Source organism: Anarhichas minor, unplaced genomic scaffold, assembly GCF_050575085.1.
Source record: "Anarhichas minor isolate MPS153535 unplaced genomic scaffold, ASM5057508v1 ptg000020l, whole genome shotgun sequence".
In the NCBI taxonomy this organism is placed as follows: domain Eukaryota; kingdom Metazoa; phylum Chordata; class Actinopteri; order Perciformes; family Anarhichadidae; genus Anarhichas; species Anarhichas minor.
The window spans coordinates 2080436-2100231 of NW_027466466.1; the positions used below are offsets into that span (position 1 = coordinate 2080436).

Below are 19796 nucleotides of genomic sequence, written 5' to 3' on the forward strand. Positions count from 1 at the left end.
TCAAACATCATTCCAGAGTCTATGGTGGCTCAGGACATGCACAGAGTTGAATCAAGCTCATAACATACAGTAACTTTCTAGTTATGTGTCCGACCCTTTGACCTTCCTGAAGCTATGTTTGCCAAACCGAATCAATAGCATGTCTTTATTTTTCTCCATTCTGCTCTCTAGATGTTGACTTATAAATGACTTAAGGAAAATACTCTGGTCCCATGATGACATCACTGTCTTAGAATTTCTTTTTTTAAATTTTACCAAACTATATGGCACCAAAATAACTGTCTGTGCTGAGCAACTACAGTGGCAGACTCAGGCTGTCTGAGGGGCAGGGGGCACCAGTGCAGAGAAATGTTTCTAGCATGTAAGGCAGCCTACAGTATGTAGCACTGCATTAAGTTTTCTCCACTGGAATGGCACCCTGGGCGTCACTTCGAGTTGGAGTTTTCTCTACTGGAAGGGCCCCATAGAGCAGCGATTCTCAACTGGTGGGACCCGTTTTCACTGGGTCGCGGGCCTTTGCCTGACACAAAAAAAAAAATATGATTTTATTTTGTAGGGCATTTTTTATGGAGCGGAGTTATTCCAGCCTTTACGGCACTTGTTCAGCGGTGCAGGAAAAACACCCATCAATGCGTTGTGAATCACATCACGTGATGCAGCTCAGCCAATCAAATATGGGTATTCTGACAAGTTTCCTGACTTGAGTGAGATGTACACACCGTGACACACGGGGGAGAGACGAGGATATAGACAGCGGAGTAGGACTATTGAGGTGTGAGTTGTGAAAGTCAAATCATAGGACAATTTCCAAAAGAGAAAAATGTCCAGAGAGTCATCAGACTCATAGAGGTGAATTCTTCCAACACTAATTTCTCTTTTTAGAAGATGAGAAAAAAATAATGTTGTGGCTTTTTCACTTCACACTGAATGAACTGAATTTAAAGCTGCAGGGCAATTGAGTGAAAATAATTTTTCTAAAATGAATTTCGTTACGTAATTTATTTTTTAATCCAGCCGTTATTTTACTTGAAATGAGAAGAACATTTATTTATGTATTTATATGTATTATTTATAATCCATCCAGTTAAATTTGAAAAATAAGAATAATATTTGTTAAAATATAATTGATGTGTACTTTCTTTATTTGATTTAACAGTTGTTTACTACACAAAGGTGTTACTACTACTAGACTTCTTGAATATAGATATACCCAAATTATATATGTATATATATATATATATATTTTGGGTTGCGGCTTGTCATTAAGGGGTGATGGTGGGTCCCGCAGCCAGACCAGTTGAGAACCACTGCCATAGAGGACACATAATCACTTTTTTTTTCACTGAAAGGGCATCCAAAATGACTTTTTGTCATGTTTTCTCCACTGGAAGGGCACCCTAGAGAGCACTTCTTCATGTTTTCTCCACTGGAAGGGCACCCTAGAGGGCACTTCATCATGTTTTCTCCACTGGAGGGGAAGGGAAAAGAACCCTAGAGCAGGGGTATTCAATTAACATTAAGCAAGGTCCAGTTAAAGAGAATTCCCTCCGGTACATCACAATAAAGTCTAACCTCCAATAGGATTTTGTGCCTTATATATTGAAGTAGCCTAGCAGTTGTATTAACTTCTGTACGTAGTCAACAACTGAGTGTCAATATTTAATATCAGTTTTCAAATTGAACTGGGTGAATTATGAATAATGCATACTCTAATAACAAATAGATGTTCTCTCATTTGCAGAATATCAAAATAAAATACATATAAGAAAGCTTTGGAAAAATAAAATAAAAAGTACTTAATTTTAGAAAAATGTATTTAACTCAATGGTCCATGCCCTGCAGCTTTAAAGTAATTTATTTCAGGGTGAAGTGATGTCAATCAAAAAAGTCACAATATCCATATTATCCTCATCTTCTAAAAAGAGAAAATTGTGTGCAGGGGCTATATCCGTTGTTATGGAAACCATAACCTTATTTTCCTCTCCGTTAACATCATCGATGGGTAATGAAAAATTATGTCTTAGAATTTTTATTACATTGGTCCTTTAGATCGTTTATTTTCTGGGCATTCATTTCAGATTTGAGTGGGTACGTCTACTCAAAAGATTTGAGACGTACTGATTCTTTAACTGCCCGTGGGAAGAATGGACATTTAGGAGTCTGTCCATTCTTGGTTAAGGACTGTACAAGCTGTCCACATTTCCCTTTTTCGAGCACGTCATGTGAAATAGCTTCTCTGACTCACGTAATCCTCCGACTGTGTGTTTTCTCTCCCGTGTGTGTATATCTCACTCAAGTAGCGATGATTATATATATAACGCACATATTTGATTGGCCGAGTAGTGTCAAGTGAGATGGTTTACAACGCATGCAATTGGTCGGTGTGTTTCCTGAACCGCTGAACGAGTGCCGTAAAGGCGGCAGTTAAAATAGAAGCGCTCCTTCAAAATGTAATAATTATCAATTATCAATCAGTTATAGGTCCAGGTCTGGATACAATGGCGTTTGGGTCCAAACCCAGACCGCAGTCCGCCTATTAGTGACTCCTGCCCTAAAGAGTGCTTTGTCAAATTTTCTCTAATACAAGTTTTCACTGTTGAGGTCGGGGTGATCGCCCGCGGGGCCAACATTACTTGATTACATATAATTAGGTTGATTATTATTTTTATAAATTTATATTTAGATGGCTTCCAGATACATTTCCGTTCTTTCTTTGTCAACTCACTGTGCAATTTTATCCATGTGTGCTTGTCCAATCACAGCCTAGCAAATCTAGGCAGATCTATCAAGTTTAGGATTTCCTCATGGGCTGAATGAAGTTAAGCACGGGGCTCAAGCAAGAGTGAATTGGAGGTTTGTGTCTTTTCTGAACTAAACCAAAAACACAAGTATAAAACTGTACAAGAACAGAGAGTCAAAAAAATTGGTTAATACAAAATCTTACATGAAAACCATTATTATTATTATACCCCAAAAAATGGGCATTTAACTTTGGGATCTCTGGGTTTAAGTACATTTTGATTTGAATGTAACATAAAAACTCAATTAAAATGGATTTGATCTCCTTCCAAACACCATGACAACCCCTTTGTTCATAGAGTTGTTTACCGCCTAAAAAACACAACCTTCAGCAACAAGAGAGACCCTTCAAAAAATAACAAGCACCGAAAAACACGGCACGAAGGAAACCGTGTGACCCTGCTTCTTGTTTTTCCACCGCTCTTCATTCCCTTTCCAACATGGGGCTCGATGAGAAAAACAAACGGAAATATCCACGTCTCCAAACTCATCTGGCATCATTTCAAGCTTGAGCTGATATTTGGCAGCTGAGTGTTGGTTGAGTGTTTCAACACGTAGGTGTGTATGTGTGTCCTTCACCTGCTGTTTGTGTCTTTATTGCAGGGAGACGGTATCTTATACAAGCGACTTAGCAGTTCCACCTGGCTGAACATGACATTGATCTGTGACTCCATATTTCTGTGTGTGTGTGTGTGTGTGTGTGTAGTGACCCAGGTTAATCCATGTTTTCACAGCAAAAACATGGAATGTTTTGGAGTCAGATCTTTTAGCAACCTCTAGCCCTTTCATTTATTGTAGGTCTTAGTTTTAACAATTTGCCCCTATGCTGAATACCCATAGAACAACAGAGGAGGATGAGGAGGACTAGCTTTTTTTCGAATCATCTCGACTGACAAAAGTTCCGCTCAAACGTGCCGCGTTGCTAGCAGCCAGGTATTTCCGATAGAAGAGGACGCGATGGTTCTTGAGCAGTGTCCAGGGCAGGCTGTTAAATTAGCGTTGATGAATTTGTCACTTTGGCTGCTGTCCGTGGTGCTGATCAAAGACTGGTTGGCAGGATGGGAGTTACATAATAAGCCCAGGAGGAAGTGTCTTAAAACTATAAGTCTGATGTATCATTTTCCCAATTTAACAAATTATAAAGCTTTTGGAAACCTAAAATGCAAGAAAAATGCCACAGGTACCAATGAAACTCTTTTGAAAACAATTTAAGGTTGTACAAAATGCTTTCTATTTAGACGTAAAGGGATTCCGCTTTTGGGGCTTTTTCCCCCCATTGAAAGTCTATGTATGCCACTGCAAATACTGGATATATCATTCAAAGTTTTAAAATATGTTGTAGAAAAAGGTATTTTAAGGTCCATAGACATAAATGAGATATGTGTGTAAAAGCCCCACATCAGCACTCGACTATTGTTTGCCACATGTCACTAATAAGCTTCGATCAAGGTTTATAAATGCAAAAAAATAAATTAAAAAATACATCAGTTCTGGCTGACAGAAAATAAAATACCATAACTATCCCCTTAATCTAAAAAGGTATAATGTCACCCAATACACACACACACACACACACACACACACACACACACACACACACACACACACACACACACACACACACACACACACACACACACACACACACACACACACACACACACACACACACACACACACACACACACACACACACACACACACACACACACACACACACACACAAACTTACTTTGCCACTTTGTTGATAACAGGTGCAAAGTTTGTGGGTCCGTACAGCTGCACCGTCCTCAGGCTCTGGAAATAAGCCTCCAGAACCCCCTCTATGCCCACACAGTTTGGATTTTCAGCATCACCGCTCTGCAACAGACAGCATACAGGACACTAATGAACCGCACAGTGTACATTCACACATTCAGTGTACAGACAGTCTAATTAACAGGGCGGTGCAATAAGCAATGGGCATCAATCCCTCCAGAGTACATAACTGTAGGCATATTTACATAGTTCTTCCAATTAAAGATAATCAAACATATCTTATATATGCTGCTATTAGCTGTAATGATACGCAATCTATCTACATTTAACTGATACACTGTATACAAGGAAATAGGGGAAAACAGATGGCCCACACCCTTAAAGAGAAGACATCCAGAAAACACAAGAGGCTATAGCTACAAATAAATGTCTGTCTTCCTCCAACAGTAGGAACTGCATCTAATGAAATAGTCTGTGAGCTTGCGATTCGGCGGAGGGCAATACCGGTACATTTCTCACTTCAACTGTCAAGTTCACACAAGTACAGACATGACTGTGCCCAAAGAGTGAGATCACTGGGATCCACTATTTTTTATTAGGTGTATATATTACAAATTGTGAAATAATTGACTACAAATACTTTGGTGCAGTAAAGATACGATGCCAAGATTACTGACTTGCTCATCTGATTGCCGCCATTGCTTGTGTGTGTGTGTGTTTACGCAACACAGTGGTTCTTTGATTATGCCTACAACTCGAGGAAACCGGATGGGCAGCTAAATCCCTGCTGGGCGTGATTGAGATAATTAGTTTGCTTTACGAGTAGACTGCTTCTATAGTTCAATGCCATTCTTCCCCGGACCGACATCATCCGACGGATAGCTCCCATGCAGGCTTGTTACAGGGACCACCCATCATGATCCCACCTTGTTAGTTTCACTTGAGGGGATTAACTAGCTAGCTTGCTAGCCAGCAAACAATAATTACATACATCCAATGGAAGACTGCAAAGTTTCAATGAAAATTGACATTTTGAGTGTATTGTGTATTGGTATCGGAACAACTCCAGTGATATGAAGATATCAATTTATTCTCCGTACACTTTTTTTCACTGAGAGAGACGGAAATTAAAAGATTTCAAAAGTCAGCTTTGGGAAAGGAAAGAGATACGTACGGGGACAAGACGAGGAGGTTGAGAGAAAAAGAAAGAGAGAAGGTGATGGAGATGAGAGAGGAATGGCACATACTACCCACCGAGCCCAGGATAGCATCTTGTCCCTGTGCTGTTCAGCACAAACAAAAAACTGATCCAATTCACAGAATGAAATTAACACAGAGATATGTTTTGACCTTGGTATTTCTAAAAAACTACGTCCAGGCCTGCTGAATCCATAATGTTAGAGTCATAAAGTTTGAAGGCGGAATTTTTAAAGAGACACTTCTGTGATGTAGATCATTGCCCTTCCATAAAGTACAGGGAGTTTCATAAAAAAGAAAAAAGAAAAGAAAACCAGGAGCAAAGAAGCAGAGGCCATGCCAGTGTCTTAAGAGCCAGACTTCCCTTCAGCTTAGCATCCAGCGGTTCCTAAATGGTTGCCCTGATCCCTCAGGAGGATGCAAGGAGGAAGTGGAGGGGGAATGCTGAGAGATTCCCGCTGGCAGCCAGATGAGCCGACTCCTCAACTTCTGCGACCAGCTGTCGTCGCAGCGACAACTCTGGTCCAAGCCACGCCCTGATATACGGGTGGACCGCGTGTGTGCCTTGTGTGTGTTAATTCATGTGTTTGTGTGCACGTTCACACGCGTGTCTTACCAGCGGGAAGCCGTGGGAGATTTTGCCGTCGGGGGGCAGCTTAGCTCCGAAACCATAGGCAGGAAAGAGCTTGTCACTGTCGTAGTCCTGGATAATCTCACCTACCGCTTTCAGGGCCATGGCATAGGCATTCATCTGGTAGGGACTCATATAGTGGAGGGAAGTGGGCTGGGAGGGGTTGCCTTGGAGGAAGAAACACACACACACATACATACAACACAAAGAAGTGAATGATAATATGTCCCCCCCCCCCCCCCCCCCCACCTGTGAAATACAAAGTGTCACCAGTGGAGCACAGGAGATGATTCATGCCAACCGTGTGTTTCATCTCCTCCTTTCAAACGGGTTTCAACAAAAGTAGCATCTAGCAATTGCATTTTTGAATAACCGACAGGTTGTGTGTGCGATGAGCTGCATGCAGAATCTTGGCATGAATAATGTGATATTTTCAGGGCTATAAAAGGTAAATCATAGAGTCACGTTAACGGAAATACTAAATATATTGGCCACGCACCGTGCACGTTGCAGGGTTGACTGCACTTTCCATCATGTGAAAGTAAGAGCCTAAATGTAACAATCTATTCCGAAACAGCGGAGTGCCCACCATCACAAGACGCAGGAGTGTCTGCCATTAAAAATGAAGAAAGGCCATGTTACATTACAGAGGAGAAAAGGGACGAGTGCTTTTCACACCGAAGCGTTATATTTTAAAAGTAAACGCTAAAACAATAAAGATAGAAGCTAAAGCCTCCAGGTCACAGTGTAGAAAAGAATCACCGCATTAGCTGGTGATTGAGACAGACAATACAATTAAGGATCAGTGTTACTATAAAGCCAGGTATGTTTTTATTCAGTTACAATCATTACAAAGCAATAGCTAGCGTGGCACAGAGGTGCAAATGCTAGTTAATGATGTGCTACGTACTCGGTGTTAGTTTTTAGGGAGTTTTAGAAGCATACTGTATAACCTCTCCGGGTAACGGGTTATAACACTATTAGACAACGTTTAACCATAATAACATGAAACAATTGCATAAAAGCTGAGCAGGATACTCGTCAGACACTGGTCAGATCGGGCGAGTGCTACACTTTGATTTGTCCACAATGTGCTCGACAAGTGTCAGTTTGTAACTTCACAACACCGGCTTCCACTGAAAATGAATTGTTCTGAGCCTGAGCCTGTTGCTGTGAATGAAAATGCATGCAAGACAAAGGAATGTATCTATAACAATAGTGCGGGACGTACCATTGGATGCTGTGAAGTCTATAGCCACTGTGAAGTTGAGTTGTGTTCTGTTGCATAGACAATGGAAATCAAAGAGAAGAAAACAACAAAGATCACACACTTCAGTAGACTTAACACACACTTTATCTCCAACGCATAGACATTGATGTAAATAAGAGCAAAGTAATTAGTTTACTGGCTAATTAGTAGTAGTATTAGTATGACAATATCCCCTCCACCATCTCGAAGGCCTAAAAAATGTAACTAGTACTCAAAAGTGATTGAACTGAATAAATTAGGTATTAACAAATGCAAATTTCTCCCAAAACTCATAGCCAGTATGAATTCAGAGTGATGCTCTTAGAGAGTACATTGGTAGTCACACACAACACGAACACAAATCACTTTAGAGGACATTACATTGACTTACATTCATTGCCTGATGACTTACACCAGCCCTAACCGGCCATTAGCCTAACCCTAACCCTAACCCTAACCTTAAACCACGTCCTCACCCTAAAATGTAATGATTTACGTTATGGGGAGCTGCATTTTGCCCCCATAAGCACGGCGAGTCCCCACAATGTGATGTTGTAAACAGATTCATGTCCCCGCAACAAGCACTCACTGTGAGAGCAGACTTATTATTATTCCACTCACCCTCCTCGGATGAAATCCACAAAGGTATACTCGGACTCCACTTTGAAGGACAGCAGAGTAACCTGGCGAACACACACACACACACACACACACACACACACACCGAGTTATGAAAAGAGAAGGAGGGGCGGAGAAGGGACCGGGGCCAGGTGGACGGGAAGGAATAAGACTAACAGGTGGCCAGACAGCAGCGGAGTCAGCAAGAGAGAAGCAGATATAAGAGGTGATGGTACCTATATGAATATGTAAAACATGAAATGGGACATTAGAGGTGTGGGCGTACTCACAGTTCCAGAGTTGACGTATTTCTTCTTTTTGCCTTTCTTCTTGGGATTCAAAACCTGCCGGCGATGGTGGGAAGCAAGTTAGTGACTGAGCGGGTACTTCATACCCTGGAACGACGTTCACATGAATAATTCAACAGATTTCTGATACTGAGAGGCCACGAATTGAGACTGATGTTATGTTTAACTGTGTTTATATAGAGAGTGGAGACGGTGCAAAGGGAGAGGTGGAGAGATTAAAGCATCCATCCTTTACAAATCCGACTTCACTTTCTCTTGTCCTTTAGATTAGAGAATTCAATCATTATGCTGCAGTACTATTGTTAATTGGTTAGCTTGGAGCAAATTTAAGTATTCTTTGTTTGAGCCGGTTTTAATAAGCTGTGGGCATTGTTGGGCTTTTATTCCCAGCACAACTAATAAATAGTTCTTGTCGAGTAATGGTTTTGTTTGGATAGTTTTATTCAAACCTCAACATTAAGCTTAAGAAAAGTTCTTGGTCCTAATTGCCTCGCCTCATTGAAGTCAAATAAATGTTCTGGTAAGAACTGAGTGTATTTTACAGTGTGAAAGGATACATTGCATTTCAATATCCTCATACAACGTTTCGTATGATATCTTAAGAAAGGTTTTGCTGTATTTTCTTTTGGTGTTATCCTACGAATGTCCAGCAACGCGAGCGATCAGTGTGCCCGCACAAGCCCTTTACAGTGCAGAACCTGTTTGGGCAAAAAAACTACCAGGTTAGGTTTCGGAAAAGATTGGGGTTTTGGGTTATAACCATAGACTGTATATAAGAAGTGGACGTAGTCATCATGACGTCACCTATTGGTTTGTCGACTGCCGTTTTGAAGCCTCGAGTTTAGCAATTTCGCCTTCGCCATCTGGGCTTTTTTGTAACGGATGAGGGGAAGTTACCATATTTGAAATGCGGATGAGTAACGTAGAGACGCCGTATTCGGCTCTGGTATCGGCAGCTACTTCTGGTTTCATACAGCGCTCTCCTGAATGAAAGTCCTGTGTTTTTGTGCCCGTATACCTTCCTCCATGACCTCCACACTTCTCCGACTTTGTCGCTTTTTATATTACGTCAACTGTCCCGCCTCACGATTATGTGGATTGCCTACAAATTGATTACGTGGGTTATATAACAATTATACCCCATTATTACCTTCCATAGGTTTTAGCCACCAACAGTGAGAGCAGCCTGACCATTCATATATTCTTGGTGTTTGTATTGACTTGTGTGCATATTTGGTCAAAACTGTAGAGAAATAAGGTTTTTATTTCTTTTTTCTGTTGTGATGAATGTTTGGTTTCAACTGAAAATGTTTGACTGAGTGTTTGCCCGTTATTGTAGACTTCCATTATATTCAGTAATTCAACATTTAAATTTCTCACCTTGTGTCCTAAAAAAAAGAAGTAACAAAAGCAGTGAGAAACAACAACCCCCCCCCCCCCCCCCCCATGTCACGTCTCACCTCGTAGACATTGAACTGGTTCTGCCCCCGAGACAGCTCTCTGTAGCTGGTGGTGAACTCGCCAATGAAGTCATGGCTGCAGACAAAACACCCACAAAGACAGGCGAGCATGAATGCAGATTTCATAATTGGAGAGAAATTGTCATGTCTTTGTCTTTATCCACGTCTTTTCTGGATTCTTTGTTTCTGTCAATTTCTCAGTATATTTTAATATATTTACACACAGCGGTTTCATTGTTCTCTAACATTTGAAAAACATCAATATGAATCACGGCGCCACAGTGAGTGGTTACCCATAGATGATTTTACCTTCCGTCTCGATCCCAGTCATAGACATCTATCTTTACAGTCCTGAAATAGACAGAGAATATTTTAATTCCGAAGGTCTGCCCTATATCAGATCACATCCTGTCAAAAACACCTGTGTGTATGTTTGTGTGTATACTTAAGCTCTTGCAAACCGTTCTAACTCAAACTTTCCAACCTTTTAGATGGAACGTCCCGCTAACTGGTCATGGATGTCATTTTGAACAGCGAGTCCCTACGATAATTAACAAAAATCCAGGAGGAGTAGAGGATAATAGCTCCCTAGTTTTTACAAAAGTGGCACTGTATGCACTTCTGTATGGAGTGTGTATCTGGCAGCGAATGACTGGCACAGCCACTCAGCACAGTCTAACCTGACTTAGATAACAGAGTGCTGTGTGAAAACTGAGTCAGTCTCAATAACACCAGTGCTGGTCCCTGGGACACCATGACCGACTGCTGGCATTATTCTGACCGCCCCAGCAAAAGGTGATGTCATCCACATAAGAGTCTGCCTGTGCCTCAAAGTTCCCCTACAGGGTGGAGGAATCTGTTTCTACTCCAACAGTGGCTGGTGTAACGATGTGACAGTGGTTCTACAGCACTGTTCTCCTGATCTGGAATCTTTCATTATAAACTGTAAACCCTTTTACTGCCCCCGTGAGTTCGCTTCATTCATACTGGTCGGTGTTTACATGCCACCGCAGGGTAACGTGCAGGAAGCACAGCGGACACTTGCCGAACAGATACGGTTTGTGGAGCGGACCAACCCGGACTCGTTAGTTATTGTCCTTGGTGACTTTAAGAAAGGAAACCTCAGTCATGAACTCCCTAAATACAGACAGTTCATTAAATGCTCAACTAGAGAGGAGAACATTCTAGACCACTGCTACACAACAATCAGCGGGGCCTATCACGCCGTCCCCCGTGCTGCACTGGGACTCTCTGACCACGTCATGGTCCATCCAATTCCTGCATACAGGCAGAAATTAAAGCTCCGTAAACCTGTGGTGAGGAAATTCAAGCAGTGGACCAGTGAAGCTATGGAGGATCTTCGGGCGTGTTTAGACTGTACAGACTGGGACGTTTTCAGGACTGCTACCAACAGTCTGGATGAGTACACAGAGGCTGTGACTTCATACATCAGCTTCTGTGAGGACAGCTGTGTTCCATCAAGCACCAGGGTGAGTTATAACAACAACAAACCCTGGTTTACAGCAGAACTCAGACAGCTAAGGCTGCACAAGGATCAGGCATTTAGGAGTGGGGACAAGGACTTGTATAAAGAGGCAAAATACAGGTTTAGTAAGGTGGCTGCAACACCAGCTCTCAGCAAGTGACTCTGCTTCTGTCTGGAGAGGTCTCAGACAGATCATCTACTACGAGCCTAAAACCTCCCACTCCATGAACGACCAATGCCTGGCAGACAAGCTGAACGAGTTCTACTGTAGATTTGAAAGACAATGGGACAGCCCTGACTCCATCCCCCACAGCTCCATCAACCAGCCCCAGACCACCAGCCCCCCCTCCAGCTCAGCAGGGGCTCATTCCTCTGTACCACCAAACTTTGTACAGATACAAGTCAGTACAGTCAAGTTTCTCATAGAAATTGAATACCTCATGATGACATTTCATTCACTATCCATTTGTTTATATAATAGAGTTGTGCAATAAAATCTCTGACCTGTCGTAGTCGCCATTGCAGAGAGCTCTAACGGGGATGGTGAAGGGCTGCCACGCCGGGTTCAGTGTGTTCTTGATCACCTCAGTCTTGTGGCAGATGGTGAACCTGCCAGCAAAATAACACACACACACAAGGCCACTAAAGGGAAAGCACGTTCACATTGCCTGTGAAGATAATCCCACATCACTTATCTGCAGCTTCCTTTGCAGTTTGTTGTAATTTATCTTATTTTTTTTTTTACATCTGTTTGAGTATATCTGGCGGACATGACAGAATTGCAGACAGTTTTATTATTACTACAAAAAATGAAAACTCATCAAGGCAGAGCGGAAGAAGGAGGTAATAATCTTCAGGGTTGAGATAAGCCTCAATGGGTGGCGTCATATGACTCAAATCACACACAAAAAATGATTTGTATAGGAAACCAGGTGAGCCATTTGATATTACTGGCATGTACATATGTATTCATCACCTCCGAAATGCTGACAAAACACTTTTCAATCATGTCCAATACATTGTATGTAATCTGTTCTTGATGTTCAGCAACATCAACACGGCTTACATAAAAATGTCAGGGATAAATGACATTGTTGGACCACCAGGTTGCTTTGAAGATAAGGAGACTGCATATATTTCAACAGGTTTCAGCTTCCTGTTCCCTTTTGGGTTCAATAAAATACTATCTGTCTATCTAAAGCATGCTTTGTATCTGAAACCCACCTTAAAAAGATGAAAAAGTAAATATAATGTGAGTCAAAGTAAGTGACAGAACAAGCAGTTTTGCCATTCAAAAATTATAAATCAGAATCACATTTGGCCATTTCACATGCTTTTTTTTCTTCTTAAAACTGGAGGGTGTGTGTGCAATTGAAGGAGGCTCAAATATTGATTTGAAACTCTTGACAAAAATGGGAAAAGCTCTCTAATGTTGCATGCACCTTTTTAAACGGCCCTTAAATCAGGCTTCCGTCATATTTATTTAAACATCAAATCTGTTCCTGTCTGTTCAGAGTGCCTTATCTGGTCATATCTGAATGGTGCTCAGACTCACGTTCCGTCCTCATTACTCCGGTAGAAAACAAGGAAGGGGTCCGACTTGCCAAAAAAGTCTTTTTTGTCCAGCTTGTTGGCACACAACTGCATGGTAGCAATATCCTGAGAGAGAAGAAGCAGTTTTTAGTGGAACATCAATTTTAAAAAAAATCATGTCTAAGTCAGCAATTTGTTGTCTTTGCAAAAATATTTCCTGCCGTTAAAGGGACAGGTCATTCGTGGAACTGAGACCCCTTCAGAATGCAAAGTAATTGGTAAAAGCTCACGCTTAATGGCAATGCAACCATGGATCTGAATCCCAAACACCAGTGTTCGGATAGGCTTGATAACCGATGCATACATAGACTGCAGTGATTTCAATACGTTTCTTTTAAATTACACATTTTACGAGTGGGAGAAACAGATTTTATTATGGGCTGTCTGTAACATAGTCAAAGGGAATGGCTTCATACATATGGATGCATGGTCGCAGCAGTTAATGAGAAACTATTTTATTCCTGCCTCTGTATTAAAATGCCTGGGATAAGAAAGGAAGGAACCAAGGATGGAAGGGGAGATAGGTGGATGGATGGATGGATTGCCCTTAATGAGGCACTTTAGTCATTGCCTCCAGTAGGAAGGCAACCTGGGAAACCTATGCTCGTCATAGGGTTTGTCAGCCTAGACCCGCACACGCACGCACTCACTCACACACACATACACAGCACACTTATCAAAATTTCTGAAGAGCATTTGGATCTTGTCAAGAACAACACCTCCCAGAGAAATTATGATGAACACAACCAGGATAGGCCTGTTCACGTAATGGTCTCTGGAGCACACACACACGCACACAACCTTGTACTTCTAACTTTATGAGGACAATCATTGACACAATGCATTTCGTAGCACATTACCCTCAAACATGCCTTTAAGGGGTCTGTCTCTGGCCAAGATGTCCTCACTTCCCAAAAATGTCCTCATTCTGAAGGTCTAAGCCTCCAACCCTCTCTTTCACACACACGCACACACACGCACACACACACACACACACACACACACATACATACTTTCCTACATCCCCAACGGTGGACAGTGCTACTCCATCCAAGTGAGGACAACTGTTTTTGGTCATTTTACTATAATGTACTTCTCCCAGAATATTACTGCAAATGTGCTTTATAATTTGCTTTAAAGAAATTGCCATTCCACAATGACTGATAATTATTATCAATATTTAAGAAATGATCTATGATACAAATATTACCAGAAAAACACACACGCATATACACAGAGGGAATTCTCTGTCTGTATCTGACTGCCTGATTGGTAGTAATATATTATTGCGGCAGGGGAATGGAAACATTGGAAGAGAAAACTCACTTTCTTTATTGCTCGAAACCATCTTGACAGTTAATTTTAATCATATTTAGAGAGTCTGAGAAACTCAACATACATTATTTATCAGCGCTCAACAAGCCTGAAAAGCTGAACTTGAAGTTGGGGGTCCCAATGATGGGACATTTTTTTGTTACATTTCATGATTTATCATTGAAAGATTGGCCCATTATGAAACCCTTTCTGTGTATTGGTGTGTGGGTGTGTTTGTAGGGGGGGGGGGGATTGCAAGCCATATAACAACAGTATCAGGGCAAATAAAACATGCAGACTATATGAAAATGTTCCAACAACACTGTGTTGTGTGCATGTTCGAGACAGTGTGTGTGTGTGTGTACTGACCCTGCAGTTACTGAGCTCCTCTGCAGCAAAGATAATGACTCCACACTTCTTCCCTGGAATCCCACTGAGGGCGAGAGTAGAGAGAGAAAGACAGAGAGAAAGACTGAGAAAGCAGGTAATTGTGGCATGTCATGAATAATACAATTGCCAAGCAGATTCATAGCTACAAGCTGTTATTGAGATAGGTGACAGCCCAGCATGCAGATTGTCATATTTCCAATTTGCATACCTGCATTTACTTTTCTGAAAATGGCGAAGTTGAGGCCTGTTCAATTTCCTAACTTGTTTTTAACATTCACATTTAACTAAAAAAAGTAAAAGCCCAACTCACCTCACATAAATCCTGTCGATCTTAAGCATATTTTGGACACACCCTTCCAAACACATATCAGGCCTGTTACCTCTCACAACGTGGATTCAAAGAGATTTCAGTGTGTGTTTAAATGGCTACCAGGGTAATTGGTCTGAGCACAAATGCTGGCAGCCAACCATGACAACAATCGAATTTGGCCACTGAGGAGCTCCACTGGAGCAGATGGAGGTATAGTGCCTTGCTTAAGGGCACCTCAGAGGTGGTAACAGGAGCACCCCGCGTACAGATTCGAATCTTTCCAGTCCAGCATATCAAACCAACAACTGAGACAGAAAGTGTGCTGAGTTGGTGTAATAAATAGGATATTTACGTATTTAAGTAATGAATTTTAAAGCAACCCTGTAATGTAGATTAGATAGCTGTGCAGCTGGCGTTTGTTTACTGTTTGCCACCGCCATATTGGGTTCCGGGTAAAAGCCCACTGTCAGGCTTGAACATGCCTTTTTTATGCTGTGCAGGGGGATGTGACAACAAAAAAGGAGAGCCAAATATTTCATATTTGATACCTAAATAAGTAAACGGACATCAGAAATTGTTTGCAGCAATTAAGAGGGCAGAGGTGCCACCGGCCGAAAGCAGTCGTCTGTGCAGTAAACATTTTATCTTAGTTCCCATCGGAATATAATGTAACATTAGCTAGCCTTAGTGTTAGCCTGTTAAATTGCCAAAGGTGCCAACTGAACTGGCTTAAATTCTTAACTTAGAATGTGGCGAAAAATGAGTGATGGCCTATTAGTGCCCCTGCCATGCATAAACATACCTGTTATCTTGCATACAATACTGAACTATTAAAATAATGGACAGATTCATGTTTTTTGGTCGAGTTACAAAACGATCCATTTTCGCTCATAACAATGTCCATATACTTGGCATAATAATATACTGGCCTCAGTAGTTGGCTGTTGTGGATAAGAGCTGCAGTGGAATGGCAGGAATATCTTGCAAAAATGATTGCACAAGGATTCGTGGGTGAAGTACATGTCGTTGTTTAAAAAAAAAAAAAAATGTATTATTTTTTTACAATGGTATCTTCTTTTCAAATAATATTGCAGTGTCCTTGTGTTTGGGATCTTAGTCAGCTGGGGACTGAATAGGCTCTCTGTCAATCACGGGGAACCTGACAGAGCCAGCATGTAAGATGCGGCCTCGTGATTGGCACAGCAGCGATAGGGGCGGGTCCTCCTCTTTGTGTGCAGGAGGCTTGGTGGGACAGGTCCAGGCTAGTCTCGCACTGTGAGTGAACCGGTGCCCAGCTTGAGAGAGCTCCTGTGTGTCGCTGAATGTGTGCATTTCTGACTGAAAGATAACATCTTCTGCCTCCCATTTATCCATTCACTACAATATGTTGGATTAATGTGTATTTAAAGACATTTAAATCTGGGAAAAAAAATTTGGGGGAAAAAAATATGAAAAATTGTCTAATCAACCAAAAATGTCCCAACCCCCCTGCAGTGTCTCCGAAGACCCCCTAGGGGTCTCGGACCCCCTGTTGAAGACCTCTGCTGTAGACCATTCACAGTTGTAAACCTACACATTCTAATTGTGTCCCAGTTTGTTTCCTGTTGACTTTAGTTGACAGGAAGTAATCATGGACCCAAGCTGTTGCAATTCTATTGAAACAGTCTGAATGGTTCACATATGTGAGCTACCAGTTAACGTTAACTCGGTGCTTTCTTTTTTTTTGTCAATGACATGTATGAGACTTTCCAAACAATAAAGCAACCAGAGTGAATATCATTTCATTAGACACGGTTTCTAATCATAACAACCAGTTTATGTGTCGATCAATGTGAACTCTAGCATAGCACGTGAACTCTAGCATAGCACGCCAGGTACCGAGGCCAGTTGCACGACGGCGTTCGTTGTTTGTTTTTATCCGATGTATCTGGGACTTCCACAACATGTGCAAAGCAGCAATAGTGGTTATTTCACCCATGATACATGATGGAAAGAAATGCTCTAAACCGTCTGTTGTCCATATCTACATGGAGGTAAGCCCCTCCTTCTCTCTGGAGTGAATTTCACCGCGGTATCGTTTGCGTTTATTTGCGTCACTAGCTGGAGGCTTTGCGTTTGGTGTTAACACAGCACTAGAGCAAGGTGAAATGTCTGCTGTAAAAGGGCCTATTGCATTAAGGAAGCAGGAATGTGTTGCCTGCATGCTCGTGGACGTGCTTGTGTACGAAATACAAAACAAAACAGGACCGGCTTATAAAACCTCCATGTACAAAAACTCCAGGTAGTTTTAATGATACATAAAGGAAACAAATAAGGTCTCTGAAGTGATTCAGAGTTTCACCTCTATTGGAGGTTTAATGAAAAACAAAGGAAAGAATTTGGTTTTAATCAAATCAAGTGGCTTTATTGAGCAGGATACAATCTAATAAAACGAGTGATGTAATAGAGGGAAGTGTTAAAGCTGGAATCCTTTCAAAAGTAGCAGTTGGTGTGATTTTTTTAAATGTAGAACTGCATTTAATCTTATTGGGCCATATTGTTTTGGTATGCAATATTCAATATTACTAATGTTCCAAATCAGAGGAATGACTCACACACAAGAACAAAAATGTCTGCACCCGTTCCATCACACCCTCAGTCTTTTTTTCAACGATGTATTCAAGGTCAAAGCTTGTAAAGGTTGTGTTTTTTTTCCCCTTTTCTTACGTTTCCCTCCCATTTAAACTCAAATTAATTTCAAGTCCTGAGCCGGAAACTGACTGCGGTCAAAGAAGAATTCACTGAACCGTGAAATGTGGGAGGAATTGAACAGAAAATATGGAGTGGATGTCTTAAAGAGTAGACTGAGTGGAAAAGGAAAGGAGGAACGGATTGGGAGAGAGAAAAGAAACAAGGGGCTTTGTGACAGTTGGGGCACAAAAGGGCCGAGCTTCGCTGCTGCCTCATCATACTTTACGAAAATAAAAGATGAGATTAAAGAGATGAAGGACTAGGAGGAGGAGAAGGGTGAGAGAGGGTGAGGGTGAGAGAGAGGAAGAAAAATAAATAACACATGAATGAAAGAGGCTTGACAGACAGATGAGTTATGTGAAATGCCGCCTTTGACATGTTAGCAACAGTTGCACACTCAACAGAACATAGGTTACTTAAACTTTTGATACGTCACAGTAATATACATATATTAGGTGGGTTTCCATAAGATGGGCTGGAACAAAAATAGAAACTTAGCACTAGAACACTTGTTGTCACGAGGTGCATTCATGTGCTGGTGCCAGGCTCCGACATCTGAGCACTGAGTATCTAAGACAAGATATCTTTGATTTCTTAAATTGATGCTTCTGAGACTAGTGATTGACAGACTCACGGCCACACTCATTAGTTTATCTTCAAGCCTCTGAACACCCACACAGGTGTTTTCAGTTAATCTGACTGATCAGACAATTGTCAGGACTGTGTGAGCATGCTTAGACTCAAACGCAGACTGGCCAATCATAGCGTAGCATTGACCAGCTTTGTTTTGTGGATTTGGAGCCATTGTCATGGTGGAACGTTGTGTAATAATGATACTAGTTTTCTAGCGTCACGTAAAAACCTGATGAGCTAACATTAGCAGAGTACATTAGCACATCATTAACTAGCGGTAGCGCTTCTATGCTACGCTAACTACTGAAGGTTGACTGAATGTATTTTTATGATAGTAACAGTCACTAAAGACCTACACATTTACAGGAACAGTGTTTAGGGTTAACCCTAACCCTAACCCAATCCCAGTCTTGATCTCCAGGTGATGTGGTGGTTCACTGTTACACTGTGATCTGTAGCTTTAGCTTTCATCTTTTTAGCCTGTTTTCACTGCTGAGTCAGTTTCACATCCTGGATATATCCTTAATACAAATATTGTAGACCCTTCTGTCTGCTTGTCTCTAGGAATCTTGGCTATTTATTTCCAAAAATGTCAAAATGATTCTTCAGGAAGTGCAGTTAGTGGCAGTGTGGGCTACATGGAAACGTAGCTCTGACCAATTTGACGGAGTAGCAGTGGTGGGCGGTGTTTAGCCACGGGGCCAATTGACTGACAGCCTCTTGATTCTCCAGTTAGCTTTGTTGAACCTATTGGGGTGGGACAAATTACACCTTTATAATTGTTATTGGTCGATAAAGATTTGTGAGTTATAAATTCCTATCAAAGCTCCGGACCACCATCAACCTGAGCAGAGGTCTAACAACTGAAAACACCAGAGGCCTTAACATTCAATTTAAAAAATCATTCTTAAATCAACTTTAACAACTGTATTTTAATGAGTAATGTAATGTTTTTATGCAGTTCCACTTGGATTGTATTACATTGTGAAGATTCTTGTACTATTACGTTCCGGTCTCTCTGTGCTAAAACTGCAGTATTATTGTAAGATTATAGTTCAAACTGGACAGTGCAGCAATAAATACAGCACCAACAACTGTACATATTCATTTCAGTGGCTATTCTTTCATTGAATCCTTCCGTGAGGTCAGCTAACCGCGCAGGTGATATACTTTGGTTAGCTAGCATTTAAGAAGAAAACAAAGCTTTGAAGTCCTTAACTTCGCGTTAATGTTATCATCTGGATGCTTCCATTTTCTGGGATTTACATTTTTTTTAACTTTTCAACCCCAACCCTGTTTTATTGCATTATCAACACCGTT

The 19796-nt window shown here is 41.3% G+C and overlaps 1 protein-coding gene across 3 annotated transcripts in view; it reads right to left on the reverse strand.

Annotated features, from left to right (window-relative positions):
• The window catches only part of LOC142954425 (copine-9-like), a 74139-nt gene that overhangs the window by 11586 nt on the left and 42757 nt on the right, over positions 1-19796 (reverse strand). For 2 of the 3 annotated variants that reach the window (XM_076095419.1, XM_076095418.1), the window contains 10 exons: positions 14783-14846; positions 13062-13165; positions 12011-12115; positions 10330-10371; positions 10021-10096; positions 8543-8596; positions 8256-8317; positions 7617-7663; positions 6371-6552; positions 4532-4659 (listed from right to left, as the gene is read on the reverse strand). In XM_076095419.1, the coding sequence (XP_075951534.1) occupies positions 4532-4659; positions 6371-6552; positions 7617-7663; positions 8256-8317; positions 8543-8596; positions 10021-10096; positions 10330-10371; positions 12011-12115; positions 13062-13165; positions 14783-14846 (864 nt within the window). Of the gene's footprint in view, positions 1-4531; positions 4660-6370; positions 6553-7616; positions 7664-8255; positions 8318-8542; positions 8597-10020; positions 10097-10329; positions 10372-12010; positions 12116-13061; positions 13166-14782; positions 14847-19005; positions 19045-19796 lie in introns of all 3 variants that reach the window. The other variant, XM_076095417.1, reaches the window with a different exon arrangement.